Here is a 22,248-nt window from a genome sequence, read left to right as displayed (position 1 = left end):
TGATCCTTTTAAAACAACCCTGTGACGAACTTAACCTCGTCACTGGTTCTTGGATGGGCCTGCTCGCCAGCCTCTTGACCCAGGACTATGGCCCCTGCAATAGATCTGACTAAAATACCTTTAAAAGACTCTGTTCGTGCAATTGGGATTATATGGTTCGGTTACCGAACAACCGCACAAACCAGAGAGCTGGAGCTCCAGAGAACCTGGAGCTTCTTAACACCTATTAACAACTTGGAACGTTTCTCACCGCAGTGTTCGAATTGTTCGTCTGGGTGGCGGCAATTCCTATGGACAACCACGAAGTGGCGGCCATCTTGTTCATGTTTGGGCATGAATCTCATCGAACTAAAATCGGACACAGAAACTCCCGAATACCGCTGGACTTCCATCATCGCCTGTGTTCAGGTTCTATACAAGGGCAGTGTTCGGTGAAATCATTCGTCTGGATCAGGGTAAGACTATTGACTCTGTTTGGTAATTTGTTTGTTTTCAAACTAACGAACTAGACCGACCGCAAGCCCTGATTCTCTGGAACTGTTTTGGGCATGGGACCATGCCTGTGGTCGGTCAAATAAAGAACTTCCAGGAAATTCCTGAACCCCTGAACTGATATGGGTGATTTTTGGATATGTTGGTCACCCAGATTAGGGCTATCAGGGGATGTACTTTTGAGGTGTTTTGTGTATTTTAAGGTACTTTTTGGGTGTTTGTAAAGATGTGAGTTTTTGTGTTTGGAGATATAGTTTAGTATAGTGCTTGACTCAATTATCTCCCAGGCATAAGGGAGGGATTGTATAATTGTGTATGGGAGTATCCTGGACCTAGAGGCCAATGTCATTGGGTTGTATAAATTTGTTGCAGGCTACCATCAGGTCCAGGAGGGAGTGCCCCTTGCATGGGGACTTGCATAAAAGGCCAGTTGTGGCTGCCATTAAAGCATTCCAGCTTGCACTCCAAAACTGTGTGTCGTCCTGTTATTGGAGGGAAGGAAGACTTAACCCCTGTGTCTGCTGTTCCCACTTGCAGGGGATTCAAAGGGGAAAGTCCTTGTAAGGACCAGAGCTCCCAGGACTGAGTGTCGTCCAGTGCATGGGGATGTTTAGAGCGAATTCACCATTCCAGGGCCCCAGTCAAGCCATGGCGAATGTTGGCAGAAGTGCTGCGGTTTGTCCCCTGTTCCAGCTAGGAAGCGGTCCTTGGCGGAGGTACCCAGCCGGGGTATAAGGAGCTCTGTAACAGACCCTTTACCTATATAAACCCCATTAAACCAGGTTGTATGTTTTTACTCCATTTGAAAAAGCCTTTTTGTGAAATGCGTTTGGATGTTATTACCTGTATTTTAAACCAATAAAGATCTTTTGGTCACTGCACTTCTTATTGTGCCAATTACCTTTTTATTTTATTTTACTATATATTTTTATTTTACTATATACACAGGGGCACCGCAGAATATTTCCACGGTGCTATGATCATACGAGAGTGCGTTTTCCTGATCTTGTTATTGATATTCCTGGTTATTGACTTTTGCTATTCCTGACTATTCTAATTTCTGGTTTCCCTAACTTGGCTTTCTTATCAATCTTGTGTGTTACCGGCTCCCTTGACCTCTGCTTTCCCTGGGCTATTCTCTATTCTTCAATGTATTAACCTGGCCATTCTAAGGACCGGTTTACGTCCTGTCTGTCTGTTATGTTCTGTTTTTATATTCTATGTAGATGTTACATAGATCTGTGTGTTGGATCATATAGTTGTTGTGACACATACACACACACTGCCTCCATACACACACACTGCCCCCCACAATATGCACAAACTGCACCCTTCAAACAAACAGACACAATGCACGCCTTACACACACACACACACACACACACTACATCCTTCACAAACACAATGCACCCCCGTACACTCACTGCACCCCTCACACAAACACACACACCAATGCCCCTATCCTGGCAGACCCCAGGTAAGTTCTCAAACTGTTTTTAAACTACTTACCCTGGGAGGGCACCACAGCACTCCTGGCACCATTACCACAGTAGTGGTTATTGTTTCTGGATTGTTTCTTTAAATAAACTACCAGTTCCCCTACCGAGATTAGGTTCTGGATCCGCCTCTGACAGGGAAACATTTCTGCTGCACAGGGGTCCAGTATATGCCGCAGCGCTGTACATGTATACAACCTAGACATTTTTTTGACTTGGGCGGCTTGGAAAAATATTGAAATATTAAGGGCGCCTTGAATCTAAAAAAATTGGGAACCAATGGGTTACGCTCCTCCGATCCAGGATTATTTGACATTTTATCAAGCATTTACAGCTGCATTTACCTCTGTAACTATAGGCGTCCTTTGATGTGAGAACTTTTATTTTGGGACTATAATTTTAGTAACTTCTAATTCCCCTCTCTGACGTCTCCCTGTTTCTACTGATCATTTTAATATTGTTGCTGTATAACTGATTATTTTAATACCGTTGTCGTATAAGTGGCACAGCCCTTCTCTTCTTTTTTGATATATTACCAATTGTATGCAGAATTTTTAGCACAACTGCAAACTGCAAATCTTTGAGCACAACTGTTACTTTATTGACCATTATCTATAGCCATTTAGAGCATTATGGGGGATATTGTTCATAAACATCTTACAAAAATTACATAAAGCTTAGTATTAATAAATATTAGTAAATAAGCTTATAAAAGTCGTGTTTAACCCCTTAAGGACTGAGCCAAATGTACAGAACAAAACGTAAACAAAACCTGGCATTTGCGCTATATGTCTGTCCAACCGTAATTCACCTCTTATTAAATGCACCCCCCCCTTATTATATATCATTTTATTCAGGGGAAACAGGGCTTTCATTTAATATCAAATATTTAGCTATGAAACATAATTTAATATAAAAAAGGGAGAAAATAAGAAATGTTATTTTTTTAGTTCTACATGACATTTTAACTGTCAATGTTATAATACTGTTTGCTTTTAGTGCAATAAAATACACATATTTGTATTCAGCAAAGTCTCACTTGTAAAACAGTACCCCCTATGTACAGGGTTTATGGTGTTTTGGGAAGTTTGGGAGTGTTTGTGACTAAGTGGCTACTAAAAAAGACTGGACATACCCCATTTGCAATACCTTGGGTTGTCTACTATTGCAAATGGTATGTCATCATAGGGGTAATTTTCATTCTTGGGCTACCATAGGGTCACAAAGGCAACGTAAGCAATCTGGCGAATTTTAATGTGAAATAAATGAAACACAAGCCTTTTATTTTTTGAAAACAACATAAAACCTGTACATGAGGGGTACTGTTGTACTCGGGAGACTTCGCTGAACAGAAATATTTGAGTTTCAAAACAGTAAAAAGTATCACAGCAATAATATAGTCTGGCTATATAGAACTCCCTGGGAGTCCCCCCAACCGCGATCGCCGGCGTGGGATCGCCGGCGTGGGATCGCCGGCGACCGGTAAGTAAGAAAAAACCGGAGGGCGTACTATTACGCCCGGCGGCGTTTAGAGCCGCTTAAAAAAGGGCGTAATAGTACGCCCCCCGGTTTTAAAGGGTTAAAGGCACATGCATCTCTTTGAAAATTATGTAATAAATATTTATAAACGTAATGTAAACTTGGTCAGTTTGCATTGCTAGGCACATCGCTCAGATAGGGGAGATTCTGCAGCCACCCTACAGCATCAGTCCACTAGTGACAGAAACAGGGCATCGTTGTGCAGCAGAACAGAGAGAAATAGAATACCAAATCCTGCTCTGGTGTACTCTTCTCCCCCTGTCAGGATGTGTCAATATATCTTCCAACTGCACATATGTAAATATGGCAGGCATGTGCAATGCACTTTTCCAGTATACTTAGGGATGGGAAACCGATTGGTTAAATTGGTGCCCCCCTGGAGTGGGTGCAGAAAGCATAAGAAAGAAAAAGCAGATAAATATGGAAAAAAATACATTAAATTTATCTGCTTATTTCAGCCTGCAGAGTGAGGCAACTGACTCATTCAAAATTAAAACTTTTAAATTAGACAGTTGTCTCAACGTGATAAATGACCCTTTAAACAGAGTTAAAGCAGAACGAATGGTTGTCAGTGTTTTGCTAGATTGGGGCAAATGTCCCAGTAGAATTCTAAATCACTGAATCATAGGATTATTTAACTACATTTTTGAGGAGGTAACAATTAAACACATGATAAAATTTCAGCTGGTCAAAGTGCTCATTTAAAAGGAATGCAATTTGAACAGATTAAATTGCTTTTAAATGAGATGGTAAATTTCCATTAAAAATGCACATCTCATCAAACAACTCTACCAATGTTTTTTAAATGGGATACAAAGAACCACAAGATCTGCAGTTATGGTTTTGCAGAACACATTTTTGGATCTTGAAATATTATATGTATAAAATAAATAACAAAGCAGCAACAACAGATGGGTGTAGTGACTTCAGAATTGACTTACTTGCTGGCATGGTGACTGTGAATGCTTTAGACTGCGGGCCTTGCCCCCGTCTGTTTGCTGCTCGAATTTTAAAGATGTAACGCTCACCAGGCTGAAGACCATCAATAATGGCAGATGTAGTAGTTCCTGAGTATGACATCGATTTAGCACCAAATGGTTTAATTGCAGGTGCATAGGAGATGATATATTCTGAAAAACAGAACTAGTCGTAATAAATATCCTGGATCACATAGCAGAGGTAAAACAGTAGAGATAAATACGCACATTTTAAATCTCTTCACATGTGACTTCATAACATTTTATTTTTGTTACATAAAAAAAATTAATTAAGAAGCACTAATGATTGAATTAAATAACTCTTTACCTTTTATCCGACCATTAGAATCAGAAAGTTCATCCCACATAACTCTCACAGCAGTCTTTTTTCCATTCAGTGGTTCCACATATAAGCCATCAGGCGCACTTGTTGGAGCTAGATAACATATATACAAAATGCAGGGATACACATTTAGTTGGGGCTAAAACGCAAACATAAATGGTAATTAGAAAATATTTTAGATATTTACATATATTAATTATTAACATTTAGACATTTTAATTATCTCTGTAGTCCATATAACAATAGTCTACATATACATATTTTTCTTATAGGCATCCAGGGAGAATGCCCAGACAGAAGCATATCAGAACATATTGATCAGATATAAAGGTAATACTGCAGAGCAGAATGATTTAGGAATGTACTGTCATTTTCTTATCACAGCTGTAATGATTATTAGCTTGATGTTGTTTGAGGCTGTGTTGTGTCTTTAAGGGGTTAAACAGAAAAAACATTGAGTAATTATTACAGGAACACTCCAAACACCATTATCAGTACAGCGCTCTGTAATAGTTATGAATCCAGGAGTGCCTTAGCACTCCCCTACTGTAAGTAATCAAACCGTTTTTTATTCATATGACTTTATACCTGGAGTCCATTAGGTAACAATCCCCGCCTCCACTACATCTGACAGACAGCTGGAAGCTCCCGCTTCAAAGCTTATGTTAGTTCTCCTGAGCTAAGCCCTGCATTCAGAACAATTGTTCTACTTAGCTCAGACAGAGACCTTCCTGCTTTCTGTTGACTATAGCGGAGGCGGGGAGCCGAGCATGGTGGAACTCATTGAAGAAGTCAAAGTAGCAGATAAGAACATGCTGTTTTTATCTGCTTATTTGAACGTTTTGACAGATTGCTTTGTGATCTAGGAGTACAGTTGAGAAATATCTTAAATCAATGAGGACAGCTGTCCATTAATTGATCTTACCACAACTTTACCAACCTGTTGTATTAACCCTTCAAATTAAAGATACCCACAGATAGCCTGTGAAATGGCTATCCGGGACAGAGAGAATTAAGAACAAAAGTGTCATCTGACACTTTCACCTTTAATTATAAAAGCAAGAGATATAATAGGGTAGGCTGGCCCAGAGTGGACTCCGGAGTGGGTACTTGAAACGTCCCTAATAGTATTTTTCACCCTTTAGACTGAATATCCCAAGATCGGGCTGGGAGCAATGTTCGGCCATTTTGTGGATACTTGTCTGACGTTCAAGAATAGCTGATCCCAGCTCAGAGAGCAGTGAAACAGCTTGCACTGAGAAAGTAGCCTTAGACATCCTGAGACAGGCTAGTCTGAATTCAAAATGTCCTAAATATTTAATGATTGATCACCTGACTTAGCTTTTTACAAAACTTTATTCAACCAGCTAAATCCTTTGAAATCATTCAAAGTGCACGAGTGGCTACAATTTACTTTTGTTCTTTTTAGAAAACGTTGTTGTTCACTTATTTTTAATGCTGAAATTACAAAAAAAACTAAAACATTATTATGCCATTTTATGATAAAAAAAACTAGTTTATAATTCTTCCATGTAATATTACTTCTAAATAACAACAGATAGTGACTCCCATTCAGATCATTTTGCACCATCTCGACATGAAGACAAAGTTCATTGACTATCACCATACTATCTGCTTAAATAATCCAAAAGTCACCAAAACATCTTTCGCTTAATAAAGCAGTTTTAGTATAAAGCGCAAGCCTCTGAAGTCTCACTGTTTAATTATCTGTCATTTAGGAGTTAAACCACATTTGCTTCTGTCCATGCAGCCCTAGCCACACCTCCCCTGACTGTGACTCACACAGCCTGTTGGGAATATTGTTTTGTTTTCAATCAGAAGTTGACTTGTTTTAGAAGTTTTTATCTCCTGCTCTGTAAAATGAACTTGAATCACATACAGGAGGCCCCTACAGGGTCTAGCAAGCAATTAACATTGCAAGAGATGACACATTTTTAATTAAACATAAGTTCAGTAAAGGAAGTGTAAATGTTTGATTGCACTTTACAGGAATGTTATAACACATCTGAGCAGTGTTTATTGGTGATGTGCCTCTTCACCATAAATGAAACATATGAAAACAAAACATGAGGACTAGGCGAGGGTGTGGAGTTTGTGTTAAAGGTGCCTGTGTTGTATGTCTCTTGATGCTGCTTGTGTTGTTGCATGTGTGTTTAAGCCAAATGCAAATTGTGTTAGTTTAGAGGCTACTTGTGGTGTGGTGTGGTGTAAATTTGTGGGAAGGACGCTTGTGAGATGTGTGTATGTGTGGAGTGGACAGTTAATAGTGATGTGTGTAGAGCTCTGTGGAGTTTGCAGGGAAATATCTACATGCTATTGTTACTTAATAAAATTACTTTTGTAACTATTATATTTTATGTTTTACTTTAGGTATTCAAGTGTTAACCTTAAAGGCATAGCAATATGCATCAATGTATCAATAAAGTTAGTTTTAAAACAATAACATACCAGATTCTGGAGTTCTTTGAAAAACGGAAGAGCTCCACGTGCCCTCCTTGTCGCCTTGGGAAATGCGAACAGAAAATTCATACATGGCATCAGGAATTAAATCATCTATCATAGCACGCCTGATGTTTACTTTCTTGTAATCCCATCGTGCTGACTCTCCCTTTTCTCTATAGCGAATAGTATAAAGTCTGCAAAAAGTGAACCAATATTGAACAATTATGTCTCACACAGTCATATTCAGTGCATACATTTGTAACGATCAAATAATAAAGAACTAGGTCATGAAGCCTCTGACATTCAATTAACATTATTATCAACAACTATTTTAACTCTTGATGGGAAAGCATGTTGGTGCTTCAAGGCTAGCAGTTTTATTCACTAAAGTGAAATGATGTGAACTTCAGACTGTAGGCCAAAACAGGTATACACAAAATATAGCTGACTCAAAAATTCACGTTGAATTCTGACCATTCACACTTCTACAAATAATCCTGTATCTCTTTCCGTAACAGAAATATATACATTAACATGTAAAAAAAAAAACTGTCTTCCATGAAGACCGTGTTTCAAACTCCTTCCTGTCCAATGCAAAATGAAAAAGCTTAAAAACAGCCTTTTTTTTCCTACACTTCATTGCTGTTTTTTATCAGCAGAGCACTGGCATACATACCCTGCGACCCGGTATGTACGCCAGTGTGGCCACATTTTGCCAGCCTCTTCTCCTGGGGGGCACCGAGGCTAGCAGTGGTGTTACATGGCGGGCGGGTCGGCGGACGTGCAAGGGAGCATACTCCCCTGAGTGCTCTCTGGTCCCTCGCATGCACCGCAGTGATGCCGGAGCCGGAATATGACTTCATGCTCGGCTGTACAGGAGGATCAGTGCTCCCTTGCTGCCTGCAGGACCGGCCGCCGAGCAGCCCCACTGGACCCCAGGGAAATCTGGAATCCCCTCAGCACTCCTAAAGGTAGGGAGGCTGGGGGATTAAATAATAAAAAAAAATGTGTGTATGTGTGTTAGTGTTAGTGTGTGTGTGTGTGTCAATGAGTGTGTTACTGTGTGTGTGTCTGTTACTCAGTGTGTTCGTTTGTGTGTCTGTTATTGAGTGTGTGTCTGCTAATGAGTGTCAGTAAGTGTGTTAGTTTTTGTGTGTCAGTGAGTGTGTGCGTGTGTTACTGTGTGTGTGTGTCTGTTACTGAGTGTGTTAGCTGTGTGTTAGTTTGTGTGTGTTTGTCAGTGAGAGTGTATGTTTTGTGTGTCTGCTAGTGAGTGTCAGTGTGTATGTGTTAGTTTGTGTGTCAGTGAGTGTGTGTGTGTCAGTGAGTGTGTTACTGTGTGTGTCTGTTACTGAGTGTGTTAGTTTGTGTGTGTCTGTTAGTGAGCCTGTTTGGTGTCTGTTAGTGTGTATCTGTATGTCAGTGAGTGTGTATGTGTGTCTGTCACATTGACGTTTGTGGCAGGCTTTTGCAATGTATGATCATATAGTGTAACTAAACACCCATTATTTTTTGCCTAGATTAGGTGTTTTTAATAAAACTAGTCAAATCAGTCAGCATCAAAGTGGCTGTTTAGTTTATAAGTGAGTGCGCTGGATTTCTATTTTTACTGTAGTTATTGGCCCCCAGCAGCACCCCATTTAAGCATGTTTAGGTGAGTGCAGCCAGCCCCTTGTTGTCACTGAGTGTGTGTCTGTCAGTAAATGTGTGTGTCTGTTAGTGTGTATGCATCTGTTCGTAAATGTGTGCGTGCGTGGTTAAATCCCCTTCAGCACATACCTTTCTCCAGTGCCGGGCTCCCTTGGCGCTGGGGATCTCTCCGCCCCGATACGCCTCTCAGCTCCGAATGCGCAGCAAGAACCGCGCGAGCATTCAAACCGCCTATAGGAAAGCATTACTCAATGCTTTCCTATGGACATCCAGCGTCTTCTCACTGTGATTTTCACAGTGAGAATTGCAGAAGCGCCTCTAGCGGCTATCAGTGAGACAGCTACTAGAGACTGGATTAACCCTCAGAGAAACATAGCAGTTTCTATGAAACTGCTATGTTTTCAGCTGTTTTCAGCTGCAGGGTTAAAACTAGAGGGACCTTTTACCCAGACCACTTCATTGAGCTGAAGTGATCTGAGTGCCTATAGTGGTCCTTTAAGTGTATGTGTATCTGCATGCACTGGCGTACATACCGCGGTTGCAGGGGTCGCAGCCCTGCAATCAGGTGCCCACCGCCATGTGTAGCAGCACTGGCCCGTGCAGAGTAAGTGGGAGGGGGACCACGGATCAATTTTCGCACCGGGGCCCCATGGGTCGTGTGTACACCACTGTATGGGAGCATGTTACCCATATAGAGTAAGTACAGTGTGCCAGGCTAAATCAGGCATCTGTACTATACTTATACTACTACTAGAGCAGCATGCTAAGAAACACTGTAATGTGACAGGCTTACACCTTTTTCCAACCTCCTATATGTTTGCCAAAATATTGCCATGTTATGTTGATCTACTCCCAGATGCATATCTTTTGTAAAGTGCATATGGAGAAAAGTGTGCCTTTAACTTGCAATATCTCTGCGTTAAGAGCAATACTGGAGAAAAAAATATATATATTTGGAATTAACTTTCATGTTTAATCTATACAGAGGGATAGCATTTTATATGGATGTTAAAGGAAGCACTGAAAAACCTATTAAGATTTGCTGTGCTATATTAGCATATTAGAGTTTTTGTTTTTCAGTTTAATAAATATGTTTGATTGACCATCATATACATATTAAAGAAAATAGTGTCTACTTTGTCTCAGTAGATCTCTTGACTAAGTTGGAATTTCCGTGAAATGCCAACACAATCATTGTGAGTATTTCAGAAAGATTTTACCTTTATGATATACTCCATTTTGCAGAGGGGATTGAGAGTGCACTTTAACCTTCTGCCACTTTAACCGTCTGGAATCCTGTATAGGTATTTAGGTGTGTCCATAGGGGACAGTGTGTTTTTACATCTTCTCTGTAGGTGATTCTTTTTTTATTTCACTTATTTTGCACTGTGTTTCAGGAACACAATGGAGTTTTTGTATATCCTGATATTGTTTGGCAATAAAATAATTTCTGAGCAGAACAATTTACTCTTTTTTCACTTCTAGAGTGTGCATGGTTCTTCCATTATTTTACTGACGTCATATAGAGTCCCTTTATATATATATATGGTATAGCATTTTTTTTAAAAATTTGGTTACATGTGTAGGTTAGCATTTAAAAAACGTTTTGCCCCAGAAAGATTCTTATTCCACCTAGACTTAGACCAAAAATTGATAAATCATCTCTGTATTTGACCATACATGTCTTGATGGCTGTCAAATTATGCAGTGCCAGAAAATGGAAACAGAATATACCTCCTTTTACAACAGAGATTAAAACCCAGTTTCAATACCAAGGCCTAATGGAAAAGGCAGTTTATTTTACAGATAATAATATTGGTTCTTACAATAAGATATGGACAAAATGGTTCAATTACTATAACAAATTGAATACCCATGTCTTAGTAAAACTAACAAACCCTTGCAAGATATTCTTTTATAGTAAATTCCTAACAATACCTTTCCGAAATGGCTCTAGACCCAATTAATGAACTAATATATTAAAGAAGTGATACAGATTCTGTCCACCTTCCTTGATCTCGATAGTAGATCCCAGGCTTTTCATGTTTTTATGTTGAAGGTTTTATTTGTTTTTGTATTACCGTATATCTATTATGTGATGATTTAAACGTTGAAAAAAGAGCTCAACTAAAAATTAATATTAATGCTTGATACTAATCTGTAAAACGATCAAATCGAGAAACTACCTAAATGTAATTTGGTTTGTTATGTGAAGGATGATGTTGAACTCATTTGTTTAATATTTGTTTTGATACTTGTAAAATTTGTAAAAGTATAATAAAAATGAATGTAAACCCCCCCCCCCCCCCCCCCCCAAAAAAAAAGTTTTGCTTTTTAATGCACACAGGTGTTTAAAATTAACTTTTTATTAGAAGAGATTTAAATTACCAGAGGCCAAAAACACAAAACACAAATGGTAAAACAAACAACCAACTTTCATCCTATGGCATTGCATTGCCAAGATCATAAACACTTGCAAAAAATATGCTAATCTCAGAAATGTATATTTTATCCACATGACTCCATTAAAACTTGGTTGTCTTTAAGTGTAGTTACTCTCTGTACATTAACTAGCATCACACTGAACGTGCATGAGGTTACAAATAGAAGGTATATAGCAGCATGGTTTTCCAAATGAAGTTTAAAAAAAAGGGAAATCTACAATTAAGGTTTTATACCAAGGATGTGTGGTAGAGTGGTAAGAGGGTTAGAAATGGTGAACAGAAGGTCATCCGCAAACGCCGTGACCTTGTATTCTTGATTCGCAATTTGAACTCCATGGATGTAGTTGTTATCTCTGATCCCTTGTAAAAAGGGTTCTAGAACTAGGACGAACAAGAGAGGGGAAAGGGGACATCCCTGTCTTGTACCGTACGTGATTGTAACTGGGCGAGAGAGTTGGCCATTGATGCGAATTCTTGCCGTGGGGACCGAGTAGATGGCAGATAACCAGGTCAGCCATCGGGGGCCAAAACCTAAGTGTTTCATTGTGTGTGTAAGCAGCGCCCAACTGACCCTATCAAACGCCTTTTCAGCGTCTATGGCCAGCAGGGCCCTGTGCCCAATGTATGAGGTTTATGGTTTTTGTTGTGTTGTGTTTAGCCTCTCTACCTGGGATGAATCCCGCCTGATCTTGTTGTATAAGGGGTGGAAGAAAGGGTTTCAGCCTGGTGGCTAGGATTTTAGTCAGGATTTTAAGGTCAATGTTTATTAATGAAATCGGCCTATAGTTTCCACAGAGTGAGGGGTCTTTGCCTGGTTTAGGGATCAGAGATATATTAGCTTCCAGTGCTGAGGTGGGCAAGGTGGTCGTTAAGTTTTGTATGTTAAAGGCTGCTGTAAAGTGTTGGGCTAGTGTTGAGGAGAATATTTTATAATATTTTCCTGTGTATCCATCTGGCCCAGGACTTTTCCCCAAGGGAAGTGATTTAACAGTGCTCGTGAACTCTTCTATTTTGATGGGTTCATCTAGGAAAGCTATGTCATTTAACGGAAGGGTTTGTTTGATCCTAGGTCTCAAGAAGTGTTGGATGTCCTCAGAGGAAGGAGGTGAGTTGTTAAGGTTGTATAAGTTAGAGTAGACTTTATGGAAAGAGTCCATGATGTCTGGCATATGGCGAGACATAGTGCCATCTTCTTTTTTGATTTCAGCTATGAAAGTGGTCTGTTTGGGTTGTCGGAGAGTCTGCTCCAGGAGTTTGCCTGCTTTCTCTCCCTTAGTGTAGTATGTGTGTTTTGTTAGCGATAGTTTTCGTTTGGCATGGAGTTGCAGGAGTAGGGTCAATTCAGATCTCTATTTTAATATGTTTTTATAGTCATCCAAGCTATTGAGGCCGCAGTGATGTTTACTCTCAAGTGTTTTTAATTCTCGAGTTAATTGCGTGATTGTGTGTTCTCTCTTCCGTTTTAGTTGGGCCGCTATTTTAATCAATTCGCCCCTAACTACCGCTTTGTGTGCCTCCCAAATTAGGGCAGGTGAGCTGTCTGGGTGTGCGTTGTCGGAAAAATAGGTAGTAACTGTGTGTCGAAGTTGCGAGATTATCTCAGGGTTGTTGAGGATTAGGTCGTTAAGTTTCCATTGAGATGTTGGATTAGGTATGGACGGGATTGACAGCAGCAGCGATAGGGGAGCATGGTCCGACCAAGTAATTGGCCCATAGGTGGCTGAGTTAACCAGATGGAGGAACCTGTGTTGAAGAAGAATGGTGTCAATCCGGGAATAGGTCCCCGTGGGTGGGGAGAAAAAGGAGTAGTCTTTACGTGTAGGGTGGATGGTTCTCTAACCATCATAGAGTTGGGCTTCGAAGAGTGTGTTATTGACTTGTTTTCGCACTTGAGTCAAGTGAGGTTGTGGTGTGGCCGTGGAGTCAAGGTCACCGTCTAGGGAAACATTTATGTCTCCACCTACTATGAGAATGCCTTCTTGGAAGGAGGTTAGTTTATGTAGTATCTTTTTCAGTGATGTATTTTGTTTCCTATTGGGCAGGTATATATTAGCTAATGTTATTTGGGTGTCTCCTATTTTCCCTTTAACAAAGAAAAACCTCCCCGAGTCATCAGATTGGTGGTCTTGGTAGGTAAATGGAGTGAGTCTTCATATTAAAATCGCAACTCCCCGTGATTTTGAGCCTGTGTAATTGCCATAGTAAGTCGTCGGGTAGTCTTGATTTCGCAAGTTGGGAGTCGCGTCAGCTCGGAAGTGTGTTTCTTGGACAAATATAATGTCGGCTTTATGTCTTTTGAAGTCAGTTAAAGCTATGGTTCTTTTTTCAGGGGTGTTCAGTCCTCTTGCATTTTGTGTTAGTAGTTTAATAGATGCCATGTTTGGTGCCTTTCAACGGGGGTGAGGGGAGAGGGGAGGAGAGGAGCTATATTTTTATAAAGAAATTACAGAGACCGAGAGTAGTCTTGGCTGGAGTAATCAGATTTCTGAGCGTTGTTAACTTGTCTAGTCTGTTCAGTGTGATTTAACCCTCAAGGGATTGAGTCATAAAGTGTGACCTATGTGGTCAGCTCGGGTTTGGGATGATGAAGAACTGTGGAGTTGTCACCGCCAAAACAGTCAATCTCTAGAGGGTGATCTAGCGACTGCCTATTTTGTGATTTTGTCTTATTCCCTGCAAAAGCGTAATTCTTTTAGTTAAGTGTCCAGTAGTCTGCGATCAACTAACGCTTTAGCAGTTGTAAATTGAAATAGAAATAAAAACAATGAATGAATGAATATCAGAATAATAAAAGGAACAAAAAGAAACAGAAAAATAACTTTAATCCGACGTCTAGCAGCCAAGAAGTAATGCCTATCTGTTGGGTGCCTGGTGAGCGTGGGTGGGCCTGGACAGGTGGTCCCCCCTCAAGCCCGTGCCAGAACACCCGGGCTATGGCAACTTGGCTAATGCCCGTCTGTATTATGTCACACTATAAATCGGTGACAGGGGTGCTGGTTCTCTCTCCGTGCACAAGAGGAACAGCTAATTTCTTGGGCAGGTGGTCGATTGGTGGCCCTGTAAAGTGATATGCACTATTTAAAGTTTAAATTGTTTAGGAGACAAATGTGTATTAGTGTTAAGGGTTGTCTCGGAATACCCAGAAACTTGTTCAGCTTTTTGTGTCATCGCAAACCTCTAATAGGAGAGGAGTGGGGGGGGGGGGAATCAAGAAGGAGAGAGGAGAGGAGGAGAGGAGAGCGAGTGAAATATATATACAATATATACAACAAGGTTTAAATGAAGACAGAATCATACAGATGGAAAAAAAAATGGCGTTAATGGAAGCCAAGATCTTGGATAACGAAGATAGAGCAAGGAGAAACAATATCAGAATAAGAGGAATCCAAGAAGAAGTGACTTCAGGAGGACTGGACGAATTCCTAAAAGAGTTTTGTAAATTTTTGGGGGTCCAGCAGAACTTTAGCCAATTCTGTACGGAAAGAATACATAGAATCCCAAACCCAAGTAACATTCCAGCCCAGCAGCCAAGAGACGTCATTGCAGCTTTAAATTCATATAGACTTAAACAAGAAATTATGAGGGCAATGAGATCCAAGTCCCTACAAGACTCTAAATATGAATCTATCAAAATATTCAACGACCTATCTAGAAGTACCAGAATGGCTAGGAAAAATTTTACATCTTGTACTGTCAAATTGAGAGAAATGGGAATCAAGTATATTTGGTTGTTCCCAGTTGGATTAAGATTCACGTATGGAGAAAAAGTGGAAATGTATAGAGAAGTTCAGAGTCTCCAAAAATGGATTCAGGAAACTTTTAAATAATAAATGTACGGGTTTACATTAGACTTCCCCCTCCCCCTCCCCACGAATAGGGGTCGGGAAGAGGTAACTCTAAGTAGCCTTTATTTTATTTATATTTTTTTTTTTGTTTTTTTTGTTTTTTTTTTTTTTTTGCCTTTTCCCCCTCGGTTGCCTTCTCATGAAGAGAGAGAAAGATAGGTAACATTGATAAGCACTTTACACAAAGACGTGTTCTAAAACAAAGAAAAATAAAATTAGGATAGTAGGGTAGCTAATATAATTTCCTTTATAGAAATTAACACGAGGTGAACTGAACTGAGATAAAACACAATTAGAGAAACAGAAAATCACATGGTTAAATAATTCACACAAATATTAAAGAATATATAAAAAGAAAGGAAATAGAGAGGAAGTGGGGCAGTAAGATAAAGAGGGAAAGAAAGAAAGAAAAACTAAGATACTTTTGAATATCACACAAATAAATGATAGTAGTGGGGAGCACTTAAGCATTGAAAAATAGATATTATTAGTATAACCAGTAGCGAGAAGGAAAGAGAAAATAAATAAATAATAAATGGAAAGAGAGTATTACACTTTAAGTAAACAATATAGGATATGAGCACTAAAGATAAATAATACAGGGGAAAAGATAGAGAAGAGAGAAGGAATTTTGGTAAAGAATGTAAAGCAAAGGTTTTTTTTTTTTTTTTTTATACTATCTCCGCTTGAATTCTGGGTAACTTGCGGATTGCTTTCTTACATGTTTGATATAATTGTTGGTATATCCCATCACCAAACCATATAAGGTGGTTAAATTGTAAATTTCTTCCCTCCTGATATACAGGGGGAAGGAACGCAGGGAGATCTATGGCTCCTATGGGAAAGGAACCATTTATTTTAATGTTAAGTGTAGGGGTGCAATGTCCTGTATGTTATGTTTTTCGGTTGTCCAGACTGAGGGGAAAGGGGTCAGATAGAGTTAAGGTATGTTTAGAATAGCATCTCTCAATGTAAGGGGGTTAAATACACCGCAGAAAAGAGTAATCCTCACCGACTTTATTAGGAAAGAGTCAATACATATATGTGGAATACAAGAGTCACACTGGCTAAAAAATGACAAAGATAGATTTAGCTCAAAAGAGTTCCCACATATTTTCAGATCCTCTATGCCCAAGAACAAGAAAAGAGGAGTAGCAATTATAATTTCTGCAAAGATAGACTTTAAGTTAATTCATCAAGTTACAGATGATGAAGGAAGGACTCTCATAATAATCGGAGAGATAAACAATCAGAGATATACAATTGTAAATCTATATGCTCCCAATAAGGCTCCCATAAGGTTTTTAAATAAACTGGTGAACAAAGTTGAAAAAATTAAACAAGGGAAAATAATATATATGGGAGACTTCAACTGCATACTAGACCCTGATATGGACAGAAATAAATTAAAAACAAATGAGAACAAAAGACAGTTAGAACAGTCCTCCCAAAAATTTAATGAGGTAATTAAAAAGGCAGGTCTTATGGATACTTGGCGCATTTGGCATCCTATGGAAAGGGACTATACTTGTTTTTCCTTCCCGCATCAGGTATATTCAAGAATAGATTATATATTGACAGAAATAAATATCGTTAGAAGGGTCAAGAAAATTTTGATCACTAATATCCCATGGTCAGATCACAATGCTCTAATTCTGGAAATTAAAGAAGAATTTCCCAAAACTAGATCTAACTGGAGATTGAATGAAAATTTGTTAAAAAAAAAACAAAATGTGGACATAATACAAAAGGCTATAGAAGAATATTTCAGAGAAAATAATAATTCTGAGATCTCCTTATCTACGCTCTGGTGTGCGTTTAAATGTACAATCAGGGGAAGCTTTATCAAAATGGGCACAGAGGAAAAAAAAAGAAATTCACAAAACTTGGCACAACTTTATATGGATCATGATAGATTGGAAAAACAGAATAAAAAAAAAATATCGTTTGAAATAAGTAAAGAATTAAAAAAAATAAAGGAAAATATTAATAACATATTGATAAACAAATCTAACCTTGCGTTAGAACGTTTAAGAAGAAACTGGTATTATAAAGGGAATAAAGCGGATAAACTACTAACAAATAGATTAAAAAAAGAAAAAATTAAAAAAATTATTTCTAAAATAAAAATAAACGGTGAAGAAGTAGTCCTGTCGCCAGAAAAGATCGGTGAAGCATTTCAAAAATATTATGCAGAGCTATATAATCTACCCGGGGGAAATAGCACTGATGACATTTCTAAATTCTTTACAGAACTCAAACTCCCGCATATAACAGAGGCTCAATTGGAAGTATTAAATAAACCTGTCTTACAAAGTGAAGTTGAATCTGCAATTAAAAAATTAAAATCAAAAAAAGCACCAGGACCGGATGGGTTTAGTAACTGCTTTTATAGAACTTTTAGGGATAATATAATAGAACCTCTTACCAAACTATTTAATGACTTTATGTCATACGGAAATATTCCCAGTGAATTGTTAAAAGCCCATATAGTTCCAATCCCAAAGCCTGGGAAAAACTTGGAATTAGTAATAAATTATAGACCTATTTCATTACTTAACAGCGATATTAAAATCTACTCCTCTGTTTTAGCAGACAGGTTATCTAACGTAATAACTAGTATTATTCATCAAGATCAGGTGGGGTTCATATCCAGCAGAGCCCCAACTTCTAATATTAGGAGATTGATAGACGCGGCAGATATGGCAACCAGACACAAGATCCCCCTCCTTGCCCTGTCATTAGATGCCGAAAAGGCCTTTGACAGGGTAAGGTGGGAATTTCTGGAGAAAGCCCTATCCAGCTTCGGATTTCAAGGTAATATCACTAGGGCTATCATGGCTCTATATACAACTCCAACGGCTAGGGTAGTGGGAAGCGGATTTTCCTCCGAATGGTTTAAGCTAACAAATGGAACTAGACAGGGTTGTCCCCTGTCCCCAATATTATACCTGATTAGTCTCGAACCACTAGCACACAGAATCAGAGCGGATGATTCTATAAAAGGAATAGAATTAGAGAAGGAATCATTAAAGCTTACAATGTATGCAGATGATGTGGTACTCACTCTGAGAAATCCCGTGAAATCCATGGAAAAGGTCATGGATTCCATAGAGGAATATTCACTCTATTCAGGATATAAATTAAACTTAAACAAGTCTACAGCACTTTCATTCAATCTTACGTCGAATATTAAACAAAAGTTATTTGACAAATTCGGTTTTAATTGTGAAAAAAAAACCATGGAAGTTTTGGGCATAGAAATTACTAATGAACCGAATAGTATTATGGAACAAAATTTTTTAAGGCTAATGAAAAATACAGCAAAAACCCTGAATAATTGGAAGGGAATTGAAGTATCATGGTGGGGGAGAATAAATATTATAAAATTCTATATAAACCCAAAGTGGGTGTATCTCTTCCGCATGCTACCCCTCTATTGTTCAGAAAGTTGGTTATCCCTAGCACAATCAATTATTAACAAATTTATTTGGGGTCAAAAACGCCCTAGATTGAGTAGAAACCATTCAAAATTAAAGATAAAATCGGGTGGACTGGGAATCCCACAATTAAATCATACTTGGAGAGCTTGTAACATAGCACATGTAATAATAACCCAATCCGATGTAGCAAAAGAACAAATTTGGTTTAAAATGGAACAGAGTCTACTAAATGACGAAATAAAGGAGGATATATACTCTCTCTTCTGGAAGACAGACCATAAAAAAAACCTTAGACAAGGTAAATATGATAAGGGCTTAATCCTAAACAATTTAATCCCCATATGGTACAAATTAAGAAAAGACCTAGACCTACAAGGTAAACTGCTTCCTAGCATTGAGTTTAGACAGTTGCAAAAAAATATAAGGGATTTAAACATTCAGTGCTGGATCAACGCAGGGGTCAATAAAATCAATAATATAATAGAGAATGGTAAGATAAAAGACTTTAATACTTTAACAGACGAATATAAGCTACAAGCCAAAGAGATATTTACCTATATAAGAATAAAGGGGTATCTTAATGAGCACTTAATAAAAAATTATTCAGCGAAACATAAAATACTTGAACAATTATTAAAAGACCATACTATTATTAAAAAGTTAGTCTCAAAGTGTCTTAATTTAATAGAAACTGACCCAGAAGAAATCATTGGCTTAGTGATATCAAAATGGGAGAAGGAAATAGATAATAACATAAGTTATGATGACTGGATGATAGCACTGAATTTGACCATAAAAAATGTACACTGTCTGAACTTAGTGGAACTCCAATATAAAATCATGAACAGATGGTATTTAACGCCAGATAAACTTGCTAAAATGTACCCGGATGCATCGGATAAATGCTGGCGCTGCGGGGATCATAAGGCAGGAATGCTACATATATGGTGGGAATGTGGTGAGATAAAAAGATTTTGGGATATGGTAACTATAAATATTGAATCATGGACAGGAATTAAGGTTGACAAGAAACCACAGTTATTTCTGTTACAACTACACATGTCTCAGAATTTGGACCAATATGCTGTCCTGATAATCCATACACTATTAGCAGTCAAAATATCAATTGCTAGGAAATGGAAAGCCAGAGAAATCCCAATATGGGAGGAAGTAAAATCACAACTAATTTATCAGCTGAAAATGGAGATAGGGATAGTTAAAGAACCAAGTACTTTGAAAAACTGGCTAGGTATTATACAGGAAAATTAGTTTATAGTTAAACCCTGCTTACATATGTTACAGAGATAGCTAGTTATTATAATAGGAATGTAAAACTGCTTAACTAAAATCTAATCTGACTCAAGAAAGCCCCCAGTCTGGACCCTTTGTGTATTTTTGTTAATGTATAGTCATTGTTTTGTATGTTTGATATGTATACACTTGAATTTTTTTGTTATCATTGCAATTTGAGAAAACGGTAATGCATATAATGATGTATATGTTCTATATAACAAGAAAAAGAATAAAATATTAAATAAGTATAAAAAAAAGAAATATATATACAATATATACAGTATATGCAAAACCCCAAACATACAAATTGGTTAAGTAAGCATCAATACGTTCAATTAGTGTGAGGGTTGTAGCCCTGCGGCATGAGTTGGCAGCTGAGAGGATTGGTAGAGAGAAAGTGTGGTGGGGTAGGGTTAAAGGGCAGGAGAATATCTATATAATGTGTCAAATACATAGTGTAGGAAATAGTACCGGACCCTCATAACGCAGGTGCCCCTCCGATTTTGTATTGAAGAGACATAAAGCATGTCTAATTACCAGCTAACAAATCCTCCCTTCTTCTGACTTGGGGAGTGTTGGGGGGGGGGGATGGAGTAAGGGAGTGAGGGAGTTAGGTGGAGAGGGGATGAGGGGGTAGGGGGGATGATGGTCGAACGGTGTATTAACCGTGGTTACAATATATCTAATAGAGTGCGGAGGAAGGGAGTGTGAATGGGTTGGGTGAGATAGCAGTGACATATCTTCATAAATAGATGTCATGCAGTATATTGTGTATTATAAATTACATACAAAGTTGGCATTTTATAGCTTGTCCACTAATATATTTCAAATTGTAAGGATTTGGCTAGGTCTGTTATCTTTTCTCTTGACAGGAGGGCTGAGAGGGCCAGTTATGTACGATATATACATGGTATGATGCCTATGTCGGAGGATCCTGACATCTCTGCGACATGCAACCAGGACAGTACTGATGAGAAGTGTAACCGGACTCCCGCGATGGTGGGTAGGAGAGTTACTGTAGAGTGCGGGGGAGATGGGTAATGCTTATGTTTTGGAGGTATCAAGTTAATCTTATGATCGAACATCACATACCAAGGTGAAATTTTGCTCGTTAAGTCATTTGGCCAATAAGTATGGGGAGAGGAGCAGGTAAAAAGGGAGGGGTGGGAAGGATGGGAAAAGTAGGGGAAGTCAGGGAAAATATTTATAATACAAACTAATCATGTTACGGAGTGAGGGAGAATTATGAAGGCAGAGATGGACAGGAGAAAGGTACAGTTTCACATAACATATATAACGGGATCAATAATATACCCAATGCAGATGTCTTAAGAAGTCGGCCTCTCGGAGACCCGTATTATTTTTGTTATCACCTGATATGCCATCTGTCTACCCCATGCGGGTGAGTAGTTGGAGCGGGGAGGGGAGACTGGGAAAGGGCGGGGAAGATTAGGAGGAGGGGAGATATGGGAAGGGGAGGGAATTGAGGTTGATTATACGAAATTTTACAATATTAAATTTACAGTATACACCATGGAAATTAGACTTGAACTAAAGTATAGAAATTCTTAACCCTCAAAATGGTGGCATAATGCAAAGCTAGACTTGCTATGTGCTAGGTAGGGTGGCTTTAAAGATTAGTAGGAGAGAATATGCCGTCTATGCTTTGCATAAATCAAATTAACCGTATATTGCGGTCCAAACCTAAAGTTGTTAAGGCTCAGCGTATGAATCGGCTTCTAGGTGTGGGGAGGTGAAGAGGGGATGGAGATAGGGAAAGTTGGGGCAGATAGGGGTGCTATGAACATCAAATTTTATACATAACAAACAAATAGTATAGGCTGTACATTGCGTGGTCTCATCGGTTAAAAGACATACAACCTTACTTGAGATGACCCGGCATTGTTTCCAGTTTAAAATTAAATGTATGTAACAGCGAGGGAGTAAGAGTCTCTTTGATGTTCGTTTACGAAATGTCACTGTGTGTCAGCCCTGAAGAGGAGATATGAAGCAAAGTTCTGAGGTCAGTGACGGTTTTGTCCAGTTTCGACACAAGAAGGGTCGCAGCTCAGGTATTCTCTCTGTTGGTTTGCATAGGGCCGTTTCTTGCAGTATAGATCTTCGGGGTAGGTGGAACAAGGGACTGGGAACATAGAAGTTGTTGGAGGTAAGTAGTAGCAGTAGATGCCTAGGGTTTGCGCTTGACTTAGGGTAGTGTGAGAACAACTCCCATATGATCTGGAAGTTAATAGGTGAGAAATAA

General features: G+C 38.8%; 1 protein-coding gene across 1 annotated transcript in view; it reads right to left on the bottom strand.

Annotated features, from left to right (window-relative positions):
• FNDC1 (fibronectin type III domain containing 1) overlaps positions 1 to 22,248 on the bottom strand; it is a 219,065-nt gene that overhangs the window by 103,220 nt on the left and 93,597 nt on the right. Inside the window, exons 5-7 of the mRNA XM_063443210.1 lie at positions 7,317 to 7,504; positions 4,833 to 4,940; positions 4,469 to 4,657 (exon numbers count right to left, since the gene is read on the bottom strand). Of these exons, the coding sequence (XP_063299280.1) occupies positions 4,469 to 4,657; positions 4,833 to 4,940; positions 7,317 to 7,504 (485 nt within the window). The remainder of the gene's footprint in view (positions 1 to 4,468; positions 4,658 to 4,832; positions 4,941 to 7,316; positions 7,505 to 22,248) is intronic.

Source organism: Pelobates fuscus, chromosome 2 (assembly GCF_036172605.1).
Source record: "Pelobates fuscus isolate aPelFus1 chromosome 2, aPelFus1.pri, whole genome shotgun sequence".
Taxonomy (NCBI): domain Eukaryota; kingdom Metazoa; phylum Chordata; class Amphibia; order Anura; family Pelobatidae; genus Pelobates; species Pelobates fuscus.
The sequence above is the reverse complement of the archived record's forward strand: the minus strand, read 5'-3'. Positions and strand labels throughout refer to the sequence as shown.